Below are 20,423 nucleotides of genomic sequence, written 5' to 3' on the forward strand. Positions count from 1 at the left end.
TTATATTCCTGTTCTGACAATCCAGTAGTTTAGGACTTCAGTAATGGTGTGGGCCTTCTTCCCATGTGGGAGCCTCAGGTCATCAGCACCATTACCGTTGAAGTTCCCGCAGGATCTGAACACTTTGTTGGCCAGGGTTGCGCTGATTGTCACTGTTAAGTCACCCCCAGAACTATAGAGAACCCGTACACCTGATTCATGTGCCACTATCACCGTATCTTGGACCAGGGTTATGGATACCTTCTTGGAAGGCTGAGCTGGGAGGTGTACAGGATGCCCGTTCACCTAGAAAATGCAAATCCACAGGTTTCCTGGAGACATTGTGTACTGAATTGTGGAAGATATGTGAGGAAACCAGAGGTGAATAAGAATACTAGAAAGTGGCAATTCCCCTTAGAAAATCAGTACTTACCACAAGCCAGAGAATGCCATGTTGGCTAAATTTACAGTTCCCTTTGGGTCAACACGTGGTAGTTCTCAGTCTCTTCATTTCTGTTACATTTCTCTTTTAAAACTCAACACTCTACTGCCAAGAGTTGCATTGGCTCGTTCCATTTTCTGCTATTTCACATTATGCAGTTTTGTCAAAAGGTGCTATCAGAATCTTTTCACTTCTCTTCTAGCGTTGCACAGAAAAATCTGGTTACTGAATTACCCATTTTCTAAGTTTGCTGAATATGTGAAATCATAAATTAACCAAATAATCTGGTTTCATTCAAAAGTCTAGGCCACGACTAACTAAGTTTACTCTAACTAAGCTTAAGACCCCTGTTTGTACCAGTTAAGCCTGCTGTGCAGCCTAAAAAGTCTTACATACTAGTTAACACCACGTCCAAATTAACTTCCAGATTTTTATGTTTAGAAGAAAGAGACGGGATATTTCAAGTAGTATGTCACTCCTGTTGGATCCTCTTCATATAAAACTCAGGGCACAGAGGCCTTCAGGAGGGATTAATAAGCCTTGCAAGAGATCCCATAGATCAATGATTGCTAACTGGCGGGTGGGGGACCACTGGTGGGCCATGAGAAAATTTTGGTGGTCCACAGAAAAATGTCCCCCCTCAAGCACTCCCCCCAAAACAATTAATCCAGGCTGTGTGGGAACTCAAGGCTGCGCCGCCCACATGACCCACCCACCTGCTGGCCCCCACCCTTTGGCCGAGTACAAACCCTTACCCTGAGTAGAGCCACGAGAGCTGGAACTGGAAGGTAAGACCAACAGCAGGGGAGAGAAATCCGCCCCGGGTTGGCTTGCTGATGTTGGTGGGAAAGTCGGTCCCATATTCCAGAGCTGCAGTAGCCACAGGACTAGCCCTTTGGTCATCCCAGAGCAGCTCCTCCAGTCCATGGCAGGCTGGTGTACCCGGGTGGAGGAGCAGCTGCTCTGGGATGACCAAAGGGCCAGTCCTGTGGCTACTGCAGCTCTGGAATATGGGACCGACTTTCCCACCAACATCAGCAAGCCACCGTCAGTCAACATTCAACATTCACCGTCAGTCAACATTCCAAAGGATTTAAAATTATGAGTTTGGTGGTCCCTGAGGTCCAAAAGATGTGGTGACCTCTGCCATAGATCAGTGGTCCCCAACCTTTTTGTACCAGGGACCGGTTTCAAGCAGAAAATTTTTGCAAGGACCGGGGGGAGAGAGAGAAGGAGGGGGGCTTTTCCTGTCGCCGCAGCTATTCGAAAGCCCGTTTCACCCCCACCCCACCCCGCCCGCCCGCTCAATCCACAGTGTCCCGTTCTGCCTGCCTGCCTGCCTGCCTTAGTTTCTGGTTGTTTGGGAGCAGCTTCGGCTGAGAATAATAACTATTCGCTCTTTTACTCAGCCGAAGCTGTTCCGATTCAACCATTAACGAAGCAGGCAGGCAGGCAGAAGGAGCACTGGGTTGAATCCAGCAGCGTCTTGTATGCGGGCGAGCGGGCGGGCGGGCGAGCGGGCGAACAGGGTGGGGGTGGGGGAGAAACGGGCGCTTCGGCGACAGGAAAAGCCCCCGCTTCTTTGAAGCAGTTTCTTCCTGTGCTGGTGGAGGAGCGAGAGAGAGACTGAGAGAGCTGACCCAGAGAGCAGGACAGGCGGTTGCTTCCTCCCTCCCCTTCTTTCATTTGTGTCCTTGATCCCTGATCCCAGCAGCATTCACCGAAGGTGAAGAAAGCCGCCATTTTTTAAAAAAATTCTTTGCGGCCCGGTAGAGAGTGCTCCACGGCCCGGTACCGGTCCGCGCCCGGTGGTTGGGGACCCCTGCCATAGATCAAATGGATGAATTGGGTGGTAGGGTGCAGTTGAGCCTTCCACTAGAATTTCAAGAGTTAATTATAAACCTACAAAGCTTTGGCTTGTTTCCCCCCTGAAGTCTGCTGCCTCTGCCCTCAGATTTATCTACCTGTCAATCTACTTCTCTCTCTTCTTGTTTCTGGTTCAAATTCTTCCAGACTTTTCTTCCTAATTCTCACCAGCTTCATCCCCTTGGTTTATCAACCTGCACCAAGTTCTTCCATCTTAAATTGCCATGCTAACTCCTAGACATTTAAATATGTGATGTATACATTCAATCTTGTGGCTACTAAGATTGTTGGCTGAGCAGGTATAAAAACAGTCGCGGAAGTGGTTGACGCCTGGGAAATGGGCCCCTCATTACTCAAGTGCCATCTTAGGAGGTGGGGCCTTAACAGCACCAGGAAACAACAGCCAACAACTTAATAGCAAGCCATCAATACCCCCAATCAACACCTAAAAAGGCCACACACAACAGGCACCATATAAATACCACACCCAGAATAGCCGAAAGTGCATACTCTGCTAGAGAGAAATTCCTTGAAGATGGGCTCCAGAATAAGTCCAAAAGCTCAGGAGATTATACCTCTGGTCCCAGTGACTGACCCAGATCGGACCCTGCAATATTATCCTGGGACATGTAGCTTTGCCTTCATTCATTTGATCTCTGTCTTACATCCTAGTCTTTGTAAGAGTATGTAGACTATAACTTCACGGCAGCTGGATCTCAGTTGCTACGGGCACCTTTCATTATAAAATTTACACCTCATTGATTTGTTCATTAGCTGTGGCAGTCTGGGTCAGACAGAGACAACTAGGTGAAAAGGAAAGGGAGAAGGAAAGGCAATTAGGTGATTAGCAATCCCGTACATTTTGTATGTAGAAGGAGAAGAAGGAAGAAAGAAAGAGATAGATAGGACTATAAGTAGAGTACGGTAGGTGAATAAAACATGAGCGCTATCATCTGCCAGTAGTGGTTTCTTACCAAGACTGAGCTATCCTTATTCACCAGCACAATCAGTTTGTGGAAGTAGACAGTGACAGAGACCACACTGGGTGTTGCACACTGGGGACATTTCTTCACCTGCACCACCACTCGGAACCAGGATTTTGACTTCGCGTTGACAAGGGCTGTGATCTCAAAGGATCCTTCACTTGGAAGCTTTCCAGATACTCCATCAAAAGAGGTGAAGATGTGTTCATGGGCAATAGTGCAGTGTCCCTCCTTCCGGACACAGACCCACTTGTTATCTTGCAGTGCGCAAGTTTCTCCAGCTGCACACGGGAATGGAGTGCATGTCAGATGACCTTGATGTTCACAAGTACATCTCTCCATGCAATTGGATGTGATCGTTGGAGTTCCAGGCTGCAATAAAAACATGCAGAGATGGATAGATTAACTATGGAATTAAAAGACAGAGAAGAAACGGAATACTGTAAGATCTGGAATATATGGTATAAGTGGCTAGAAACAGACGTAAAGTTGTTACACGAGCTATAGTAAAATGGGGAAATACGGTATATACATCTGCAAATAGTGTTACAAGTTAAATGTAGCAATAATTATACAATAAATAGAATAGTAACCTATATAATTAGAAACTATGTCAATATGAGTGAATACCAATACCTGAATGCTGTAATGAGTGGAAATATGATTAATAAAATATTTACTTAGGAAAAAAGTACAGCAGGTTTCGGGGTGACAGCTAAGAAATGACCAACATCCATGGCAGGGTGTATTTATATCTTACATTAACAAGATGATGATCACAATTACAGTGGCATAATTGCATATTTGCAAGACCGTCTGATATCTAATTATCAACCCTTCACTTCAATTGGAATTGATACATGGAGTCCTTAATTTCTATTCATCTGGATCATCCCTGATTTCCCACTGTCTCTCTTGGCATCATCATTATTCCCATTTTCATTTTCATTCTTCTTTCCATTCAGAATAGAATACGGACTAAGAGAGTTGGAAGGGACCTTAGAGGTCTTCTAGTCCAGCCCCCTGCTCAAGCAGGAAATTCTACACTATTTCAGCCAGTGGTTGTCCATTCTCTTCTTAAAAACCTCAAGTGATGGAGCACCCACAAACTCTGGAGCTAACTCAGTCCACTCATTAATTGTTCTCACTGTCAGAAAATTTCTTCTTAGTTCCAGGTTGTTTCTTTCCTTGATTATTGAGTCCCACCCATTGCTTCTTGTTTGCCTTCCAATGGAAAACAGGATGACCCCCTCTTCTTTGTGGCAACCTCTCAAATATTGTAACCCTGCTACTATGTGATCTCCAGTCCTTCTTTTCACTGGACTAGACATACCCAATTCTGGCACCCATTCTTCATATGTTTTAGCCTCCCCCTAATCATCTTCGTTGCTCTTCTCTGCACTCTTTCCAGAGTCTCAACATCTTTTTTTATATGGTGGTGACCAAACATTGATGTAGTATACCAAGTGTGATCTTAGGTATCATAAAGCAGTACTAACACTTCAGGTGAACTTGATTCTATCCCTCTGTTAACGCAGCCTAGGATTGCACTGGCTTTTTTGGCAGCTGCAACACACTGCTGGCTCACATTTAAGGACTCCAAGATCTCTCTCACATTTACTGCTATTGAGCCAAGTTTCATTCCTCCTTATCCTTTAATATTTTACTCTTTTGGGGTGCAGCAGTGAGAATGCCAACGTGTTTCTGTTTGCTGGCAACCCCGATCCATCCATATGACCCCTTTCGTACAACTCTAGTTCTTCTACTTTGGAGAATCATTTTCTACTATGCAGATGCTATTCTGCTTCTTAAATCATCAACTCTGCAGAAGCATTCAACGTGCATCACTGAAACGGAAAAGGCAGAAAGCCAAAATCAAGTTGTAACTAGACGTCTCCTGCTCGATTCTTTTATTGAGTCAATCAGTCATTTCCTTTCAGCTCAGCTTACTTCATAGACTCTTATGAGGAAAACTGGGAGAAGACAGAAAGTTATGCTGCAGGTAGTCCTTGACTTAACAAACCATAATTAAGAGCCCCGGTGGCACAGTGGTTAGAACACAGTATTGCAGGCTCACTCTGCATTCCACGGCCAGGAGTTCTATCCTGACCAGCTCAAGGTTAACTCAGCCTTCCATCCTTCTGAGATTAAGTCACCCAGGCTCATTTAGTTGGCAGCTATAGACATTGAATGAATAAATAACATTAAGTGGGCACTTTGGGGATTTTCAGCACATGCTACACCATTCTCACAAAATGGGGGCTTTGCCTAGCTGGAAATGGCTGCAATAATGTTAGGCAGAACCAGATTCAAGGGATCAGGAGACAAGGGAGCCAGTTTTTTTACCCCCCACTAACCATTGTCTAGTCACCCAGGAGTCTCCCTCCACTACTCATTACATCCTGTTCATGCAAAATGAGGGAAAAAATCATTTAGCTGCACCTTCCTATCCTCTTATTCTAACCTAGCCATCAGGAGCTGTGGTGGCATAGTGGTTAGAGTGCAGTATTACAGACTAAGTCTGCCCACTGTCTGGAGTTCGATCCTGACCACCTCAAGATTGACTCGGCCTTCCATAGTTGCTTGATAAAATGAGGACTCGGATTGTTGTGGGCAATATGCTGTCTCTGTAAACTGCTTAGAGAGGGCTGTAAAGTACTGTGAAGTTGCATATCGGGTTAAGTGCTACTGCTATAATGGAGCCTGCTCATTACAGTTGTAAGTCAGTTGACAGTTGTAAAGTAGTGTCACCCATGTGACAGACCCAATTTTATGACTTTTTTGTTCCAGCAGTCATTATTGTTAACTCTGGGCCTGTTTTCCCCAAAACCTGTTTTCAGCACACACACAAAAATGATAAAAACATGGCCACGGGATTGTCGGATGCTGCAAATGCGGGCTGGGTGTCCAAAAGTGTCCAAAATGCAGCCACATGGGGAGCATTGGAACTTTGGAACTGGATCCTAAGGATCTCTAGGGGATTGGTTGTAACTTCAGTCAAGAAAGTGTTCGTAATTCGAGAGCTACCTGGACCACCCCTCTGAAAAAGAAAAGGGAAAGAAAAGCTAAATAAATAAAACTAAACTTTGCAATCGAAATAATTTCTGCTTTCACTTGCCTTAAACCACCTGCCTTTGTGGAAGCAGCGACATTGACTGATGGGGGCACAGTGGTACCCAGCCATAAAGAAGCCGTTTTTGCACTGGCAGCCTTCAGCACAGTGGTTGGGGCACTTCGTGATGACAGTTGCCTCTTTGCATTTGACGGGACAAGCCCGGGTGCAGAGTTCATACTGGCTGTTGATTGGGCATTTCATAGCTGCAAGAAAGAAACAGGACTAGTTTACTTGAATAGGGAATGTACTATAGGCAGCAGCCACAGAGCAATCTGAGAAGCTGTATTTTCGAACAGAGATTGCTCAAGTTCCATACTGACTAGCTTGATAGCCAAAATGAAACCTCATCTGACATTGCTTGGGCTTGAACTAATAATCTCCTGCAGGCAAAGCCATGTACTTTTCCCCATTCGAGCTACAGCTTTTCTTCAAATAATGTGCAACGGATTTCCTCCTGCAAGGAGAAAAACATTATTGCCAGAGTGAGTTGTTCTCTTGTGGATGCTAGAATGAGGTCAACTCATATGTTTAAAATCAGGGCTTCTCAAATGGGTGATTGAAAAATACTCTTTAATACCATCAGGTGACATCTGCCTATCTCAACTCCTGGGGAAGCATTGGATAACTGGATGGAAAAAAAAAAGCCAAGTCCAGTCTAAACATCTGGCTGAGTACAACCAACAATAATAACAACAATAAAGGGAGGACAGATGTTGGGTGATTGGGGGAAGAAACATGGACACCTAAAGCTGAATTGCTATCAAAGAAACGTCTTCCAACTCCGAAATGGACAATCGATGTGCCTGGTATGGCTTTGCCTGACTTATGCCCTGTAATCTCCTTATTATGAGACCCATCACAAGAGTCTCACTGATGACTCACACCTGACTGATCACAAGACCCTCACTTGACACACCCACAGCTGAAGCCCTTATAAACAGAAGAACATGGATACTGACATTCCCCAAACTCCGCTGAAGACGTTACCTAGTTTGGTAATGAAACGTTCAGAAACCAACCCACAAGTTCAGAGAATGAGCCTTCACTCTCATCCTACACCTGAGCTACAGATATTTGCCACTACTGCAAACCTCCCATTCTGTTGTGGTTCACCGGTAGCCTGTGCAGATGGCAGCAGAATTGGACAGTGGGGAAGAACAGGGATCAGTCCAGGAGTCTGGGGAGGACTCGGATGAGGGTCCTTCATCTGATAAAGAAATGGGGCCAAGACCATCTGGGAGTGGGGGGATGCCTCTGGAGCCTCCGGAGTCTGGCAGCAGCAAGGCAGAGGAACAAGGGGAGCCTGTTCCCAGTGCTCGTGTGCGCATAGCTGCTAGATGGCGAGAGCAGCTAAGACAAAAGGGGTGACTCGGGAGTAAAGCTTGGAGGTGATTGCTCCTCCCATAAAGGTATAAAGGAAGTGCAAAGGTTGAGAAACCTTTGCAGGAAGCAAAGATGTTCACTCTGCTTGGACTAAACCTTGAAGCTCTGTGTGGACTTTGTCCTTCAGTTGTTTTTTTTTTATAGTTCATTTGGCACTTCTGTTGTTGGCAGCACTTCACAGGAAAGAAAGGTGGATGCTTATCTCGAGGGACTGTTTGAGACTCATTACCGGCTGGGAATGAACATAATTCCCAGCGTTGAAATAAAACAGGAATTATTTTAACTGAGCGTGTGCTTAATTATGGTCTCGGAAGCCTTGGTCAGAACACATTCTCCCTACTCTGCCTCAGAAGATGCTCCCACTCTTTGTCTTCCTGGGAGAAGACTTACGACAGAAGTTTGCTGTCCTCCAGGGTTTGATCTGGATGCCAGCTGCTTGACAAGCCGCAACATAGCTATGGACAGCTCGGCAGAGAATAACTGGGTTCCCCCTTGCCTTGCAAAGGTCATGCACGCAATTGTTGTAGAAGTCTGTAGGGTTGATGGTAGAATAGCAAGCACTGAAAGGTCCAAAGGGGGACTGCAAAATGCTACACTGGGTGCTGTGTACGTAGCTGGCCTTCCGGCTTTCTTGACATGCACCACACACTACGGAGGCACAATCTTCAGTGCAGGCGGCAGATGGAGCAGCTACTTTCCAAGCAGCCGAAAAGGTTTGCACGCTAAGGGCTGGCTGGCCGGTGGGCAGAGAGATGTCATCGAGGGGATGCCCATTATAATTGCCACATAAACCACACATCTGGCTCTGGTAAGCTTCTGGCACCTGGACAATCAGGTGGTAGAGTTGATCGAAAGACACAAACAGGCCGAAGTCTGTCCGAACCACAATGTTGTCTCCGTGATAGAAGACCCACATACTGTCACTTTCAAGGCGGAAAGGTAAGTAGGTCATGGCACCATTCACCTGTAGCGTTGGTAAGGAATGAGATCGAAGCAAGAAGACAATTGGAAGAAGAAAGATCAGTTACTCCTGATTTGTCTAAAACAGAGGTCTCCAAACTTGGCAACTTTAAGACCTGTGGACTTCAACTCCCAGAATTCTCCAGCCAGCTATGCTGGCTGGAGAATTCTGGGAGTTGAAGTCCACAAGTCTTAAATTTGCCAAATTTGGGGACCCCTGGTCTAAAAGAACATGTCACTTTTGTCCATTTATTATACAGATTTATACAGCTGCCCAACTCACACATAGGTGACTCTGGGAGGGTTACAACACTTAAACATCCACCAGATTAAAAAACAACAACATTACCTTCTCCACACACACATACCCAACCACACACATGGTAGCAGCATTACAATCAAATAACCTCCTGATCAGTTTTGTCTCCATTCATGGTCCACAGGCCCACTGAGAAAACCACATTTTTAGGGCCTTTTGGAAAAGGAACAGGGTAGGGACCACCCATATCTTGGGGCGGGAATGATATTCCATAGAGAAGAGGGCAGCACTGAGAAGGGCCTTTTTCATGATCCCTCAGGTGTACATCCCTAATCGATGGGACCCATAACATGCCCTACCTTCCCTCTAAGCTTTTACTGTCTGGTATAGCTAGAATCATTCTCCACTCACATTCTGTTATATTCATATGGACATCTCAACATGTACATCCTCAATATTTTCATTGCCTTGTAGCTAATACAACCATTTGCTTCTTTATGTCAGGGCTCCGGTAGTTACCTCCATTTAAATCATGAGTCTCTAGCCGGATTTTCAAAGCTCAAAGAAGACATGCCAGTGCTGCCTGGGTGTAGCCGACTCTGAAGCACATCATTCATTGTCACCCTTGATTCTGGTTTTCCCCCACCCCCTGGGTGGATCATAATTCATATTCTCCAGTGGGACTCATCCATAGCCAAGAATCATCAATCATACTCTCCAGTTAGAATTTTGCATGGCAGAAACTTCAGTCGCCTGGAAACTATCTATGAAAACATCTATGGAATGCACTTTCGGTTTTGCAAGCTGCTACCCTTTCTGTTGGCAACTCTAAATGTCCAAAGAAATATTTTAATGAGTTGGCACTTTAACTTACCTGCTATTGAAGCTCCCAACCAAAAGCAACCCACCCATCTCTACTCATAATATTTCAATTTATATCTTCTTACCAGGATAATGCCTCTCTTTTCCCGCAAGAGAGAAATGGTGTTTTGGTAGGCTGTGATAGATACAACTTTTGTCACAGAGATTTTGCCCCTGGACCGCCTTTCATTTTGTACATTGACTGAGAAAGGCGGAAGGGAATGTTGACGTGTACAGCTCCTCGCCAGCGTGTAAGTGCAGTTGCTCTGAAGGTCAAAGGTGGCACCATCAAAGGTGATGTAGTGAGGGTCTCCAGCGACGTGACAGATCCCGGTCTTCTTGGGAGCATCTGAATGGCACTTCTGGATGCCTTCCACCACACGGCACTCCTCGTGGGGTCCACAGGAGGATCGGTGGCACTCCATAATACCACCGACATGGCAAGTGCACCGCTCCTTGCAAAACCCATTGACAAAGTAAGACTCGCCCGCCTTGTAGTACAGACCTTGATGGACACAGCCACATTGTGAGATGGGGACACATTGGTCACTGCTCTGGACAAAACCTTGGTTGCATTCACATCCCTCTCGGCAGTTGGTAGTGCAGAGGACTGGATTAAAGAGGATGTGACAGGTCACCGGGCAATGGCTGGCACAGACTTCATAATGGCTATTTGGGGGGCAGTCAGGTTCTGGGGAACACAAGAAGACACTGATGTATTTTGCAGAAGACAGTCTTGTTGTATCACATTTTCTTAAATCTCCCTTTGAATCTTTTTTTATTTTATTTTATTTTATTTATACAAACATTCCATCTTTCATTTGAACAGTGTGCCATCTGAGTATACGTATCTTGTGCAATAACCATTATAGTTTATACATATTCATTACTCTTACTTTAATATTCTATTCTTACATCAAACTAATTTACATCATATACCTAATCTCCCTTTGAATCTTGATTGGAAACTATTGCTCCCCCTCCCTCCCCCAAAGATTTGGCTTCACAACTGAAATAAGTTGCGTATGGTATAGCTGATGAAGAAAGATTGAGTATTGGTAGTTTAGATTATTGAAAGATTCCCAGGTTGTTTATTGGAGCTATAGGTTCAGTTTTCTTAATCTCTTACTTGTTTGATCATCAAAGGAAGAAGATATGTTAATTTCTGTCTTCTTAAAACCATTGTTTTTCAACCTTGACAACTTTCAGATGTGTGGATGTCAACTCCCAGAATCCCCCAGCCAGCCATGGGAGTTGAAGTCCACATATCATAAGGTTCAGTGGTGGGATTCAAATTTTTTTTACTACCAGTTCCGTGGGCGTAGCGTGGTGGGTGTGGCAGGGGAAGGATACTGTAAAATCTCCATTCCCTCCCCAACCTGCTTTTCAGTTCCATTCTCCTGTGCAGGGCAACCAAAGAAGACCCAGCCAATCAGTGAGGCAGAGAATAGATGGGGGTGGGGCCAGTCAGAGGTGATATTTGCCGGTTCTCCAAATCATTCAAAATTTCCGCTACCGGTTCTCCAGAACTGGTCAGAACCTGCTGAATACCACCTCTGGAAACGTTGCAAAACACTTAGACATGCTTTCAATACATTGCTTTCCAGGTACCTTCTAGATGTGAAGATGCCCTTTTCAATATCTGATTTAGGAAAGTTAAAATCAAGGACATCTGACGGTAACATATTAAGCCAGTCTGTTTTTAGCTGGATGACCAGGAAGATCATCAAAATATCCCTTCTGATCTGAAGCTAGGAACAAAGATATGAAAATAGACCTGCTTATTAGAACAAAAGGAGCCTCGGTGGCGCGGTGGTTAAAGTGCAGTACTGCAGGCTACTTCTCCTGACTGCCAGCTGCCTACAATTTGGCAGTTCAAATCCCACCAGGCTCAAGGTTGACCCAGCCTTCCATCCTTCCGAGGTGGGTAAAATGAGGACCCAGATTGTTGGGGGCGATAGGCTGACTCTGTAAACCGCTTAGAGAGGACTGTAAAGCACTATAAAGCGGTATATAAGTCTAAGTGCTATTGCTAAAAGCCAACCCAAGGATTGCCCATCTAGAATTGCTATTCCCCCAAGTCTTTGCCATTGGATATGAAAGCAAAGCGGAGGCTGCTAGGAACTGTAGTTAGGAATATATGGATGACTGTACCTTGATCCGGTTTAACGTTCTGTTTTTCATAATGATTAAGCACAGTGGTTTTTTGGGCTGACCCAGCTTCTAGACAAGGTGAGCAAGAATGTTATTTCCCTAGCCACTTTCTCATTAAAATGAATAATTCATATCTTTTTCACTCAGAAAAAGAAGCGGCTTGCTTGTTGCTTTGCTCATCATTTCTTGGTGGGAAATTTCTACAAGCTTCTTATCCAGAAATAGTCTGCTATGGATGTGAATATAATTCATTCATCACAAATTTCAGTAGGAACTGACCTAATGTGTTTTTCTGATCTGTTTCCATAAGACTGAAGCATATATCCTTTCCTTACCTCGTGTGATGCTGTTCTCCAGTACATAAAATCGTGGACATTAAGGAAATATATAAAACTAATCTAGATCTTGATGCAGAGTGATTTTTTTTTTTGACCCCAACCTATAGATTGGCCAAATTTGTATAAAACTGTTTTGTTTGCACAAAAACATTTTTGTCAAACGGTTACAGAAATGGGTGGGTATAGATTTGCACAAACTATGAACCTTATACAGGCAACTTACAACCTCAACTTACAACCATCCATTTAGTGACCATTCCAAATTACAATAGCACTGGGAAAAGCGACTTGCAATCAGCCCTCTCACTTATGACCATTGGCAGGATCCCCGTAATGAAAAATTGGGCGCTTGGCAACCAGCGTGTATTAACAAGAGTTGTGGGGTTCCAGGCAGGGATGGGCTGTTAGGGGCTTACAAGGGTTCGGGAGGGCCCCTAGCTAAGATTCTGTGCAGTTTGGAGAACCTCCAAATCCCACTCCTGGCTGGCCCCACCCATTCCTCCCCTCCCCTCTGAGGAGTCCCCACGTAGCCCATTTTGGATGCAGGTAAGTGCAGGGTATGCATGGAGGCTTGGGGAGGGCGAAAAACGGGGCTCCCAGAAGTTCAGGAAGGCCAGAAATGGGCCTGTTTCCAGCTTCCAGAGAGCCTCCGGAGTCCGGGGAGGCAGTTTTCGCCCTCCCAGAGGCTCGAGAAAAGCCTCCGGAGTCCGGGGAAGGCAAAAACGCCACTCCCACCATGGTGCAGGAGGCTGATTAGACCACGCCCACCATGGCCACGTCAACCCAATAACCGGGCAGAGAACTCTTTGCTAAAATTTTTGAAACCCACCCCTGGTCCCGGCGTCATTTGTTCACCATTTGCAACCTCCCTAGCCTAAGTCAAAGGAGGGGGGGGGGAAGCTGGATTCACTTAATGACCATGTGATTCACGTAACATTGCAGCGATTCGCTCAATAACCATGGCAGAAAGGTTGTGAAATCAGGCATGACTCCCACTTAAAAACCGCCATTGCTTAGCCATGGAAATTTGGGTTGCAACTGTGCCCGTAAGTCGGGAACCACCTGTCGAAAGCCCGTGCTCACTTACTGCAAAAGTGGAAGGACCTCCACTTGGAAATCTGGATCCCTAATGTTTGGCAAGCTGCAGCGTAAGAGGAGATAATGTGACAGATGATATTCTTGTTGCCCTTACTGGAACAGTAATCGAAGACACAGTTTTTGAAGTATGACTCAGGTGGCACCTTGCTATGGCAGCTCTTGAAAGGGCCGTGGACATCTAGTAGGAGCCCACACTCCTTACTCGTTCTCTGCATGTACTCCAAATGCACCATGTCCACACAGGACGTTCCTTCTCAAGGCACCCTGGGATATCCCAGATCTTCCAGCTTCTGCCCAATTCTCCTGGATTCGTTGTTGGCATTCCACTTTGTTGCATCACGTCATCTTCTACTTTCCCATTGAAATTGCCACAGAGACCGCAGGTCCGTCCCCTGTAGCTTCCAGATACTGTGACACGAATATTGTTCTTCATGTCAAAGGTAACCATTAAACCAAAATCAGTCATGATCACGATATCCCATCCCAGGCGGTAGAGGGAAATTTTGTTATAATCAACATTGTAGGGCAGGTTGATCAGTAAGCCGTTCAGCTGGAAAACAGGGGGGAAAGAGAGAGAGGGAGAAAAAAAAAACATTTTGCAATATGTAGGTTAAACAAGTCTTTTAGGGAAGCAGCAATTCAGATCTTGGAACCTGGTAGAGCATAAAGATATCCACCTTGAAAATACATCAGGCCCTTGCAGGTCCCTCTTTTGCCGGAAACCTCTTTTTTTTTTTTTTCTGGCATTCTCCATTAAGACAATTTCCCCAGTAGGAAATAGAGAGGTGATCAGGGATCAGCCAGATGTGTTATCTTTCTTACAGGAAGACAGTTGATATACTCAATTTTCCTTGGTGTCCTTGGTTGTTTACTTGCAGACGTTTCAGCACCCAAATTAGGTAAATCATCAGTGCTAGAAGGGAAAGGGGATTGTGGAGGAGGAGGAGGAGGAGGAGGAGGAGGAGAGGGGAAGAAGAGGAAGAGGATTGTGGGGTCCTTGGTGCCTTCTGAGCTTGGATGTTTACTTTCAGATGTTTCATTGTCCAAACTAGGTAACATCATCAAGGCTAGAAAGGAGTGGGCTTTGCTCTCAGTTTATATTCTACTGGTTTCATCTTCAGTCTTGGTGGGAGTAATCTTGGAGGTTCTTTGGTTGGGCTGGTTTCTGTTAACTTGTTTGGCAGTTACCTAGTTTGGTTCGTGGAATATCTGCAAGAAAATAACCAAGCTCAGAGAGCATCACCTTACTTCAACCCTGAGCTACAAATATTCTTTAAGGTAAAGGTAAATGTTCCCCTCGCACATACATGCTAGTCGTTTCCAATTCTAGGGGGCGGTGCTCATCTCCATTACAAAGCTGAAAAGCCAGTGCTGTCCAAAGATGTCTCCGTGGTCATGTGGCCGGCATGACTAAACACCGAAGGTGCACGGAACGCTGTTACCTTCCCACCAAAGGGGTCCCTATTTTTTTCCTTGCATTTTTTACATGCTTTCGAACTGCTAGGTTGGCAGAAGCTGGGACAAGTAATGGGAGCTCACTCGGTTACGCAGCGCTAGGGATTCGAACCACCAAACTGCCAACCTTTCTGATTGACAAGCTTAGCGTCTTAGCCACTGAGCCACTGCGTCCCCACAACAAATATTCTTTACTGCTATCCACTTTTGTAGATATATACCAGAATCAAGCCCCAGAACTTGCACTTATATTCTGATCAGGAGACAAGACTACCCAGCATTGAAAATACAGGTTGAAAAAGCTGGAGAACCAGAAGGTAAAAGAATGACCACTGGCAGGAGAAACTTAAAAGCTCTGTGTAATCAAATTCTAGCCAACTCAAAGCTTCTTAGCGCCATCTCTGCTTGGCTGTGGAGTGCAGAAGGCTTGAGTATTAAAAATTCAGGTTTCTAGCTAAAATAACTTTGGGGTCAGTTTTACTTTGAAGCTGCATATCTTATATCTGCCAGGGTGAATTCCTTGATCCATTAACCAGGACTCAGAGAACAGGATTAGCACCAGATAAACAGGAACAATCAAGAAAGCAGAAAAGAAAAATAGATGAAGGAAACCAGGCTAGAAGGAGAAACTACAACTGTTATATATATATAAGCAGCCAGCAAGTGTCATTCTGCCATGCACCAAAGAGGCTACCTAACTTGGCAATGAAACATCTGCAGCAAGAGAAACAAACTCTCAAGCCTTTTTAAGTGTTTTTTTGTCAGGGCAACCTGGTCTACCCAATTATGGGATGGAGCATACTGCTTCCGTTAGAGGTTAATGCATCTACCTAAGATGCAAGTAGCCTGGGTCCGAATCCCAGAAGGGTATGGCTAGCTGATGAGAGCTAAATAGCTTGAAATAGATCTATATTAGTCTCCCTTTTTTCTTTGTCAGCAAAACAGAAATTCAACTCTCAAGCCTTTAAGCAGGAGTGGGCTGCTACCAGTTCACAGGTAGCAGCCCACCCTTAGCTAACTGATAGCTAATTTTACGCAAACCCTTAGCCAACTGATACCCTGTTTCTCCAACAATACGGCCTCCCCCAATAGGAAGTCCCAGCATGTTTTATAGGCATGAAATGAAATTAAGCCCCTCCCCCCAAATTAAGGCCTATATTAAAACATGCGAAATGGGAGGAATGGGAGGGCTTGCCATTAGGAAGTACTTTTGTTGCACACCTGGATATGGTGCTGCCTGCGTTGACCCGATATGAAGTGCCCCACCAACGCCGAGGTCAACATCCAAGCCGTCGCCGCCTGCCCAAAGATGCAAGGGGGGGAATTAAGTCACCCCCAAAAAGATGCACTAGCCATTTTTCCGGGGCTCAAAAAAAAAAAAGACCCGGCCTTATTATATGAGAAACACGGTAGCTAATTTTACGCAAACCCTTAGCCAACTGATAGCTAATTTTATGCAAACCCTTAGCCAACTGATAGCTAATTTTACGCAAACCCTTAGACAATTGATAGCTAATTTTACGCAAACCCTTAGCCAACTGATAGCTACTTTTACGCAAACCCTTAGCCAACTGATAGCTAATTTTATGCAAACCCTTAGCCAACTGATAGCTAATTTTACGCAAACCCTTAGACAATTGATAGCTAATTTTACGCAAACCCTTAGCCAACTGATAGCTACTTTTATGCAAACCCTTAGCCAACTGATAGCTACTTTTATGCAAACCCTTAGCCAACTGATAGCTAATTTTATGCAAACCCTTAGCCAACTGATAGCTAATTGTATGGCCATTTCAGCGAACTGGCAAATCCCACCCCTGGCTGGCCCCACCCACTCTCCCCTCCCTTTCCAGGAGTCTCAACACAGCCCATTTTGGATCCTGGGTAACTGCAGGGCACATGCAGAGGCCCGGGGAGGGCAACAAACAGGCCACCTGGAAACTCCGAAAGGCTGGAAACAGGCCCGTTTCTGGCCTCCAGAGCCCGGGGGAGGCAGTTTTCGCTCTCCTGGAGGCTCAAGGAAAATGTCTCCCCACCATGGTGCAGGAGGCTGACTAAGCCACACCCACCATGGGCATGCCCACCCAGCAACCGGGCAGAGAACCGGTTGCTAAAATTTTTGAAGCCCACCCCTGCCTTTAAGAACCCAACAGTTCAACCTTGAGCTATTCTCTGCTTATTGAAATTAATCTGTCTCTCAACTGGGGCAAACTGGTACAGCCTCATCTCTTGCACCTTGACACAAAATGTGGATTGCTAGAATTTGGCCGTCGCAACTCTGCTAAAAAGCTTATTTCTGGCTCCGTGAACAAGTATGACAGAAAGTTGCCTCTGTTGCTGTAGTGCTTTCCTAGAGCCCCATGGGGAAAGGCAAATGACAGCAAAATGGAATGCCTTAAAGTTAACAATTTAAGTACAACAAATGTGACTCTTTAAAAAGGAAAGAGTCTCGGAGTTACAATTATTCTCTAAGGCAGAGGAGTGGGCAACTACAAATCCCAGAATTCCTGAGTTAACCATGGAATTGTGGGAGTTGGAGTCCATTGGTCATAAAGGGGCCATAATTGCCCACCCTTGCTCAAGAACCACACAGAACTTCAAAAAGGGGGGTTCCACTTTGATGATGGAGCAAAAATAAGCCCTTGAAGCTGCTCCGTAAGTCAACAGGGTTGAGTGGTTTTGCAAGAGCTGCCTGCCTTTTTTTAGCACCTTCCCTGCCTCGGGAACAGCCACACAGTTGCATAGCCAAAAAAAAAGGCTTCTAGGCACACCGAGTACCTTTGCACACCTCTCTGCTGGATTTTGCAAGAGCTAGAGGAGGCTAAGAGGGGGAATGCAATGGGATGAAAAGCAGCTCATTGAGTTAAATCATGTTGCCTCTTCACCCTGATAAGGCCACTCAAGTTGCTTTTACAGCATTAAGTGCCTCATTGAAATAAATCAAAACCTTCTTGCACGAGCCAATTATCTTAAATATGCCTGAGTGAACAAGCATGTCTTCAATTATTGTTTAAAACAAGATTGCACGGGGGCCAGCTGTTCTTTTCTGGGGAAAGAGTTCCTTAATTGGAGGCAGGGGCTCCCTCAATTTTCTTCTTTAATTTGAGCAGTGGGGGCAGGCATTTGTTATCTCTACTGGTGCTCAAATGTGGATGGTAGATTTTCCTTAGAAGAGGAATAGGACACCTATGGCATTGCAGCTGCGGATTAGCTATACGTCCTCAAATCCCTGGGAATCACAGCCAAAAATGAGGCATGTTGGAGAGGGTAGTTAAGTAACACCTGGGGAATCACAGGTCATTTGCCTGAAAGAGTAATATGCAAATAGGTGAGGTTTATAATTTCCGATCAATAATTAACAATTTCCCAATCATCCTATTTTGATTGCTCATTCTCTTCTGAGAGGATAATAAACCCTCCAGAAATAAAAATGAGATATCACTTGAAAGAATCTCACAAGTATAAATAGAGAAAGGTAGAAGATATTAGGTAGTCCTTGACTTACAAAATTTGCCTTCTTGAAGTTACAACGGCACTGAAAAAAATGACTTATGACTGTGTTTCACACTTATGACCGTTGAATCATCCTGGTGGTCATGTGATCAACCCTCTGTCAAGCAAAGTCAACAGGGAAGCCAGATTCACATAACACCTGGGTTACTAACTTAACTGCACAACTTAACACCTGTGGCAAGAAAGGTCATAAAGATAAAGGTAAAGGTTCCCCTCGCACATGCGTGCTAGTCATTTCTGGCTCTAGCGGGCGGTGCTCATCTCCATTACAAAGCCGAAGAACCAGTGCTGTCCAAAGACATCTCTGTGGTCATGACTAAAGGCACACAGAATGCTGTTACCTTCCCACCAAAGGGGTCCCTATTTTTCTGCATTTTTACATGCTTTCTAACTGCTAGGTTGGCAGAAGCTGGGAGCTCCCTCCGTTACGCAGCGCTAGGGATTCAAACCGCTGAATTGCTGACCTTTCTGATCGACAAGCTCAGCGTCTTAGCCACTGAGCCACCGTGTCCCTAGAAAGGTCATAACATGGGGCATAACTCACTTAACCACCAACTTGCTCAATCGTGGTTGAGGACTACCTGTACTGTACTCACCAAGACTCTGCTATGGCTGATAAGGATTGCCATGCCGTAAACATGGACCTCAAGTACTTTGGCGGCCGCTGAGCTCTCAGACCCCTGTCCTTGGTGCTGAACCAGGACTTGGAACTGAGTGAGGTTTGCTATCTTGTAGCAGAGCTCAGCCAACCGATAAACGCAAGTTCCAGAGAAGTCAAAGTGCAGTCCATCAAACGTGATATAATGCAGCTGGCCCAGGGTAGTGCAGGTCCCATAGACAGTTGGATGGCACTTTCTTACGCCATTAATCACATGGCACCCCTCTCCTTCCCTGCAAGTGGATCTGTGGCAGGCCACTTTCCTGTCTCGTGGGTTGCATACGCACTGCAGGTGGCACTGCCGATCGCCCCAGAACTGCTCATTGGGAGCATAGATCTGACCGTGATAGATGCAGCCACATTGCTCTTTGGGAATGCATTTACCACCATCAAGCACGTAGCCCGGCTTGCACTGGCAGGTTTCCATGCAGGGCAGGTGGCATTTCTTTGGCGCATCAGGGTTGTTGCAAGTGGCAGGACAGGCTGTGCCACAGGCCATGTGTTGGCTGTGGTCAGGGCAGATCAAGGCTGTGGTAGAAGGAAGAACAAACAGGGTTAGCGCTCAATGTTCTTGTACAAGATCTCATCTTTGCTGTATAATAAAAGGCAACGAAACAGAGAAGATTCCTAGTTTGTGGAGTGCCTCAGGAAATTGATGCTCCACCCTCTGTTAACAGATTAACAGAGATGGAAGGGTCATCAAGAAGGAGACCCATGCCACATTTCTCGCAAATGGCAGTCCAGTCTTTTCTTGAAAGTCTCAAGCGATGAAGCTCCCACAACTCCCAAAGGCAAACTGTTCCATGGGTTGATTGATCTCACTGTCAGAAAATTTCTCCTTATTTCCAGGTTGAATCTCTCCTTGTTCGGTTTCCATCCATTATTCCTTGTCTGGCCTTCGGGTGCTTTGGAAAATAGCTGCCCCCCTCAAATATTGGAAGGCTGCTATCATGTCTCCCCTGGTCCTTCTCTTCACTAGACTAGCCATGCCCAGTTCCTGTACCTGTTCTTCATGTGTTTTAGTCTCCAGACCCCTAATCCCCCTGGTTTAATATAATATATAATACCCTCTTGTTTAATGTCTAAGTTAAGGTCATCCATCAACATGAGGTCAAATATTATCAGTATGCTAGTGATACTTCGCTGTATATTTAGGCCCTCACTTGACTAAGTAATTATATTGAAGTGTTGATCTAACGCAGGGGTGTCCAACCTTGGCAATTTTAAGACTTGTGGACTTCAACTCCCAGAATTCCTCAGCCAGCTTTGCTGGCTGAGGAATTCTGGGAGTTGAAGTTCACAAGTCTTAAAGTTGCCAAGGTTGGACACCCCTGATCTAACGTCTGGAGCTGTTAGTGT

General features: G+C 45.3%; 1 protein-coding gene across 1 annotated transcript in view; it reads right to left on the reverse strand.

Annotated features, from left to right (window-relative positions):
* Window positions 1–20,423, reverse strand: part of LOC113426783 (IgGFc-binding protein-like) — a 28,650-nt gene continuing 8,227 nt past the window's right edge. The window contains 8 exon segments of the mRNA XM_087970395.1: window positions 1–285; window positions 3,262–3,642; window positions 6,389–6,588; window positions 8,159–8,732; window positions 9,935–10,539; window positions 13,428–13,682; window positions 13,685–13,988; window positions 19,003–19,592. Of these exon segments, the coding sequence (XP_087826521.1) occupies window positions 1–285; window positions 3,262–3,642; window positions 6,389–6,588; window positions 8,159–8,732; window positions 9,935–10,539; window positions 13,428–13,682; window positions 13,685–13,988; window positions 19,003–19,592 (3,194 nt within the window).

The sequence above is a fragment of the Notechis scutatus genome, chromosome 8 (assembly GCF_049901735.1).
Source record: "Notechis scutatus isolate UNSWTSFEM ecotype Mainland chromosome 8, rNotScu1.2, whole genome shotgun sequence".
In the NCBI taxonomy this organism is placed as follows: domain Eukaryota; kingdom Metazoa; phylum Chordata; class Lepidosauria; order Squamata; family Elapidae; genus Notechis; species Notechis scutatus.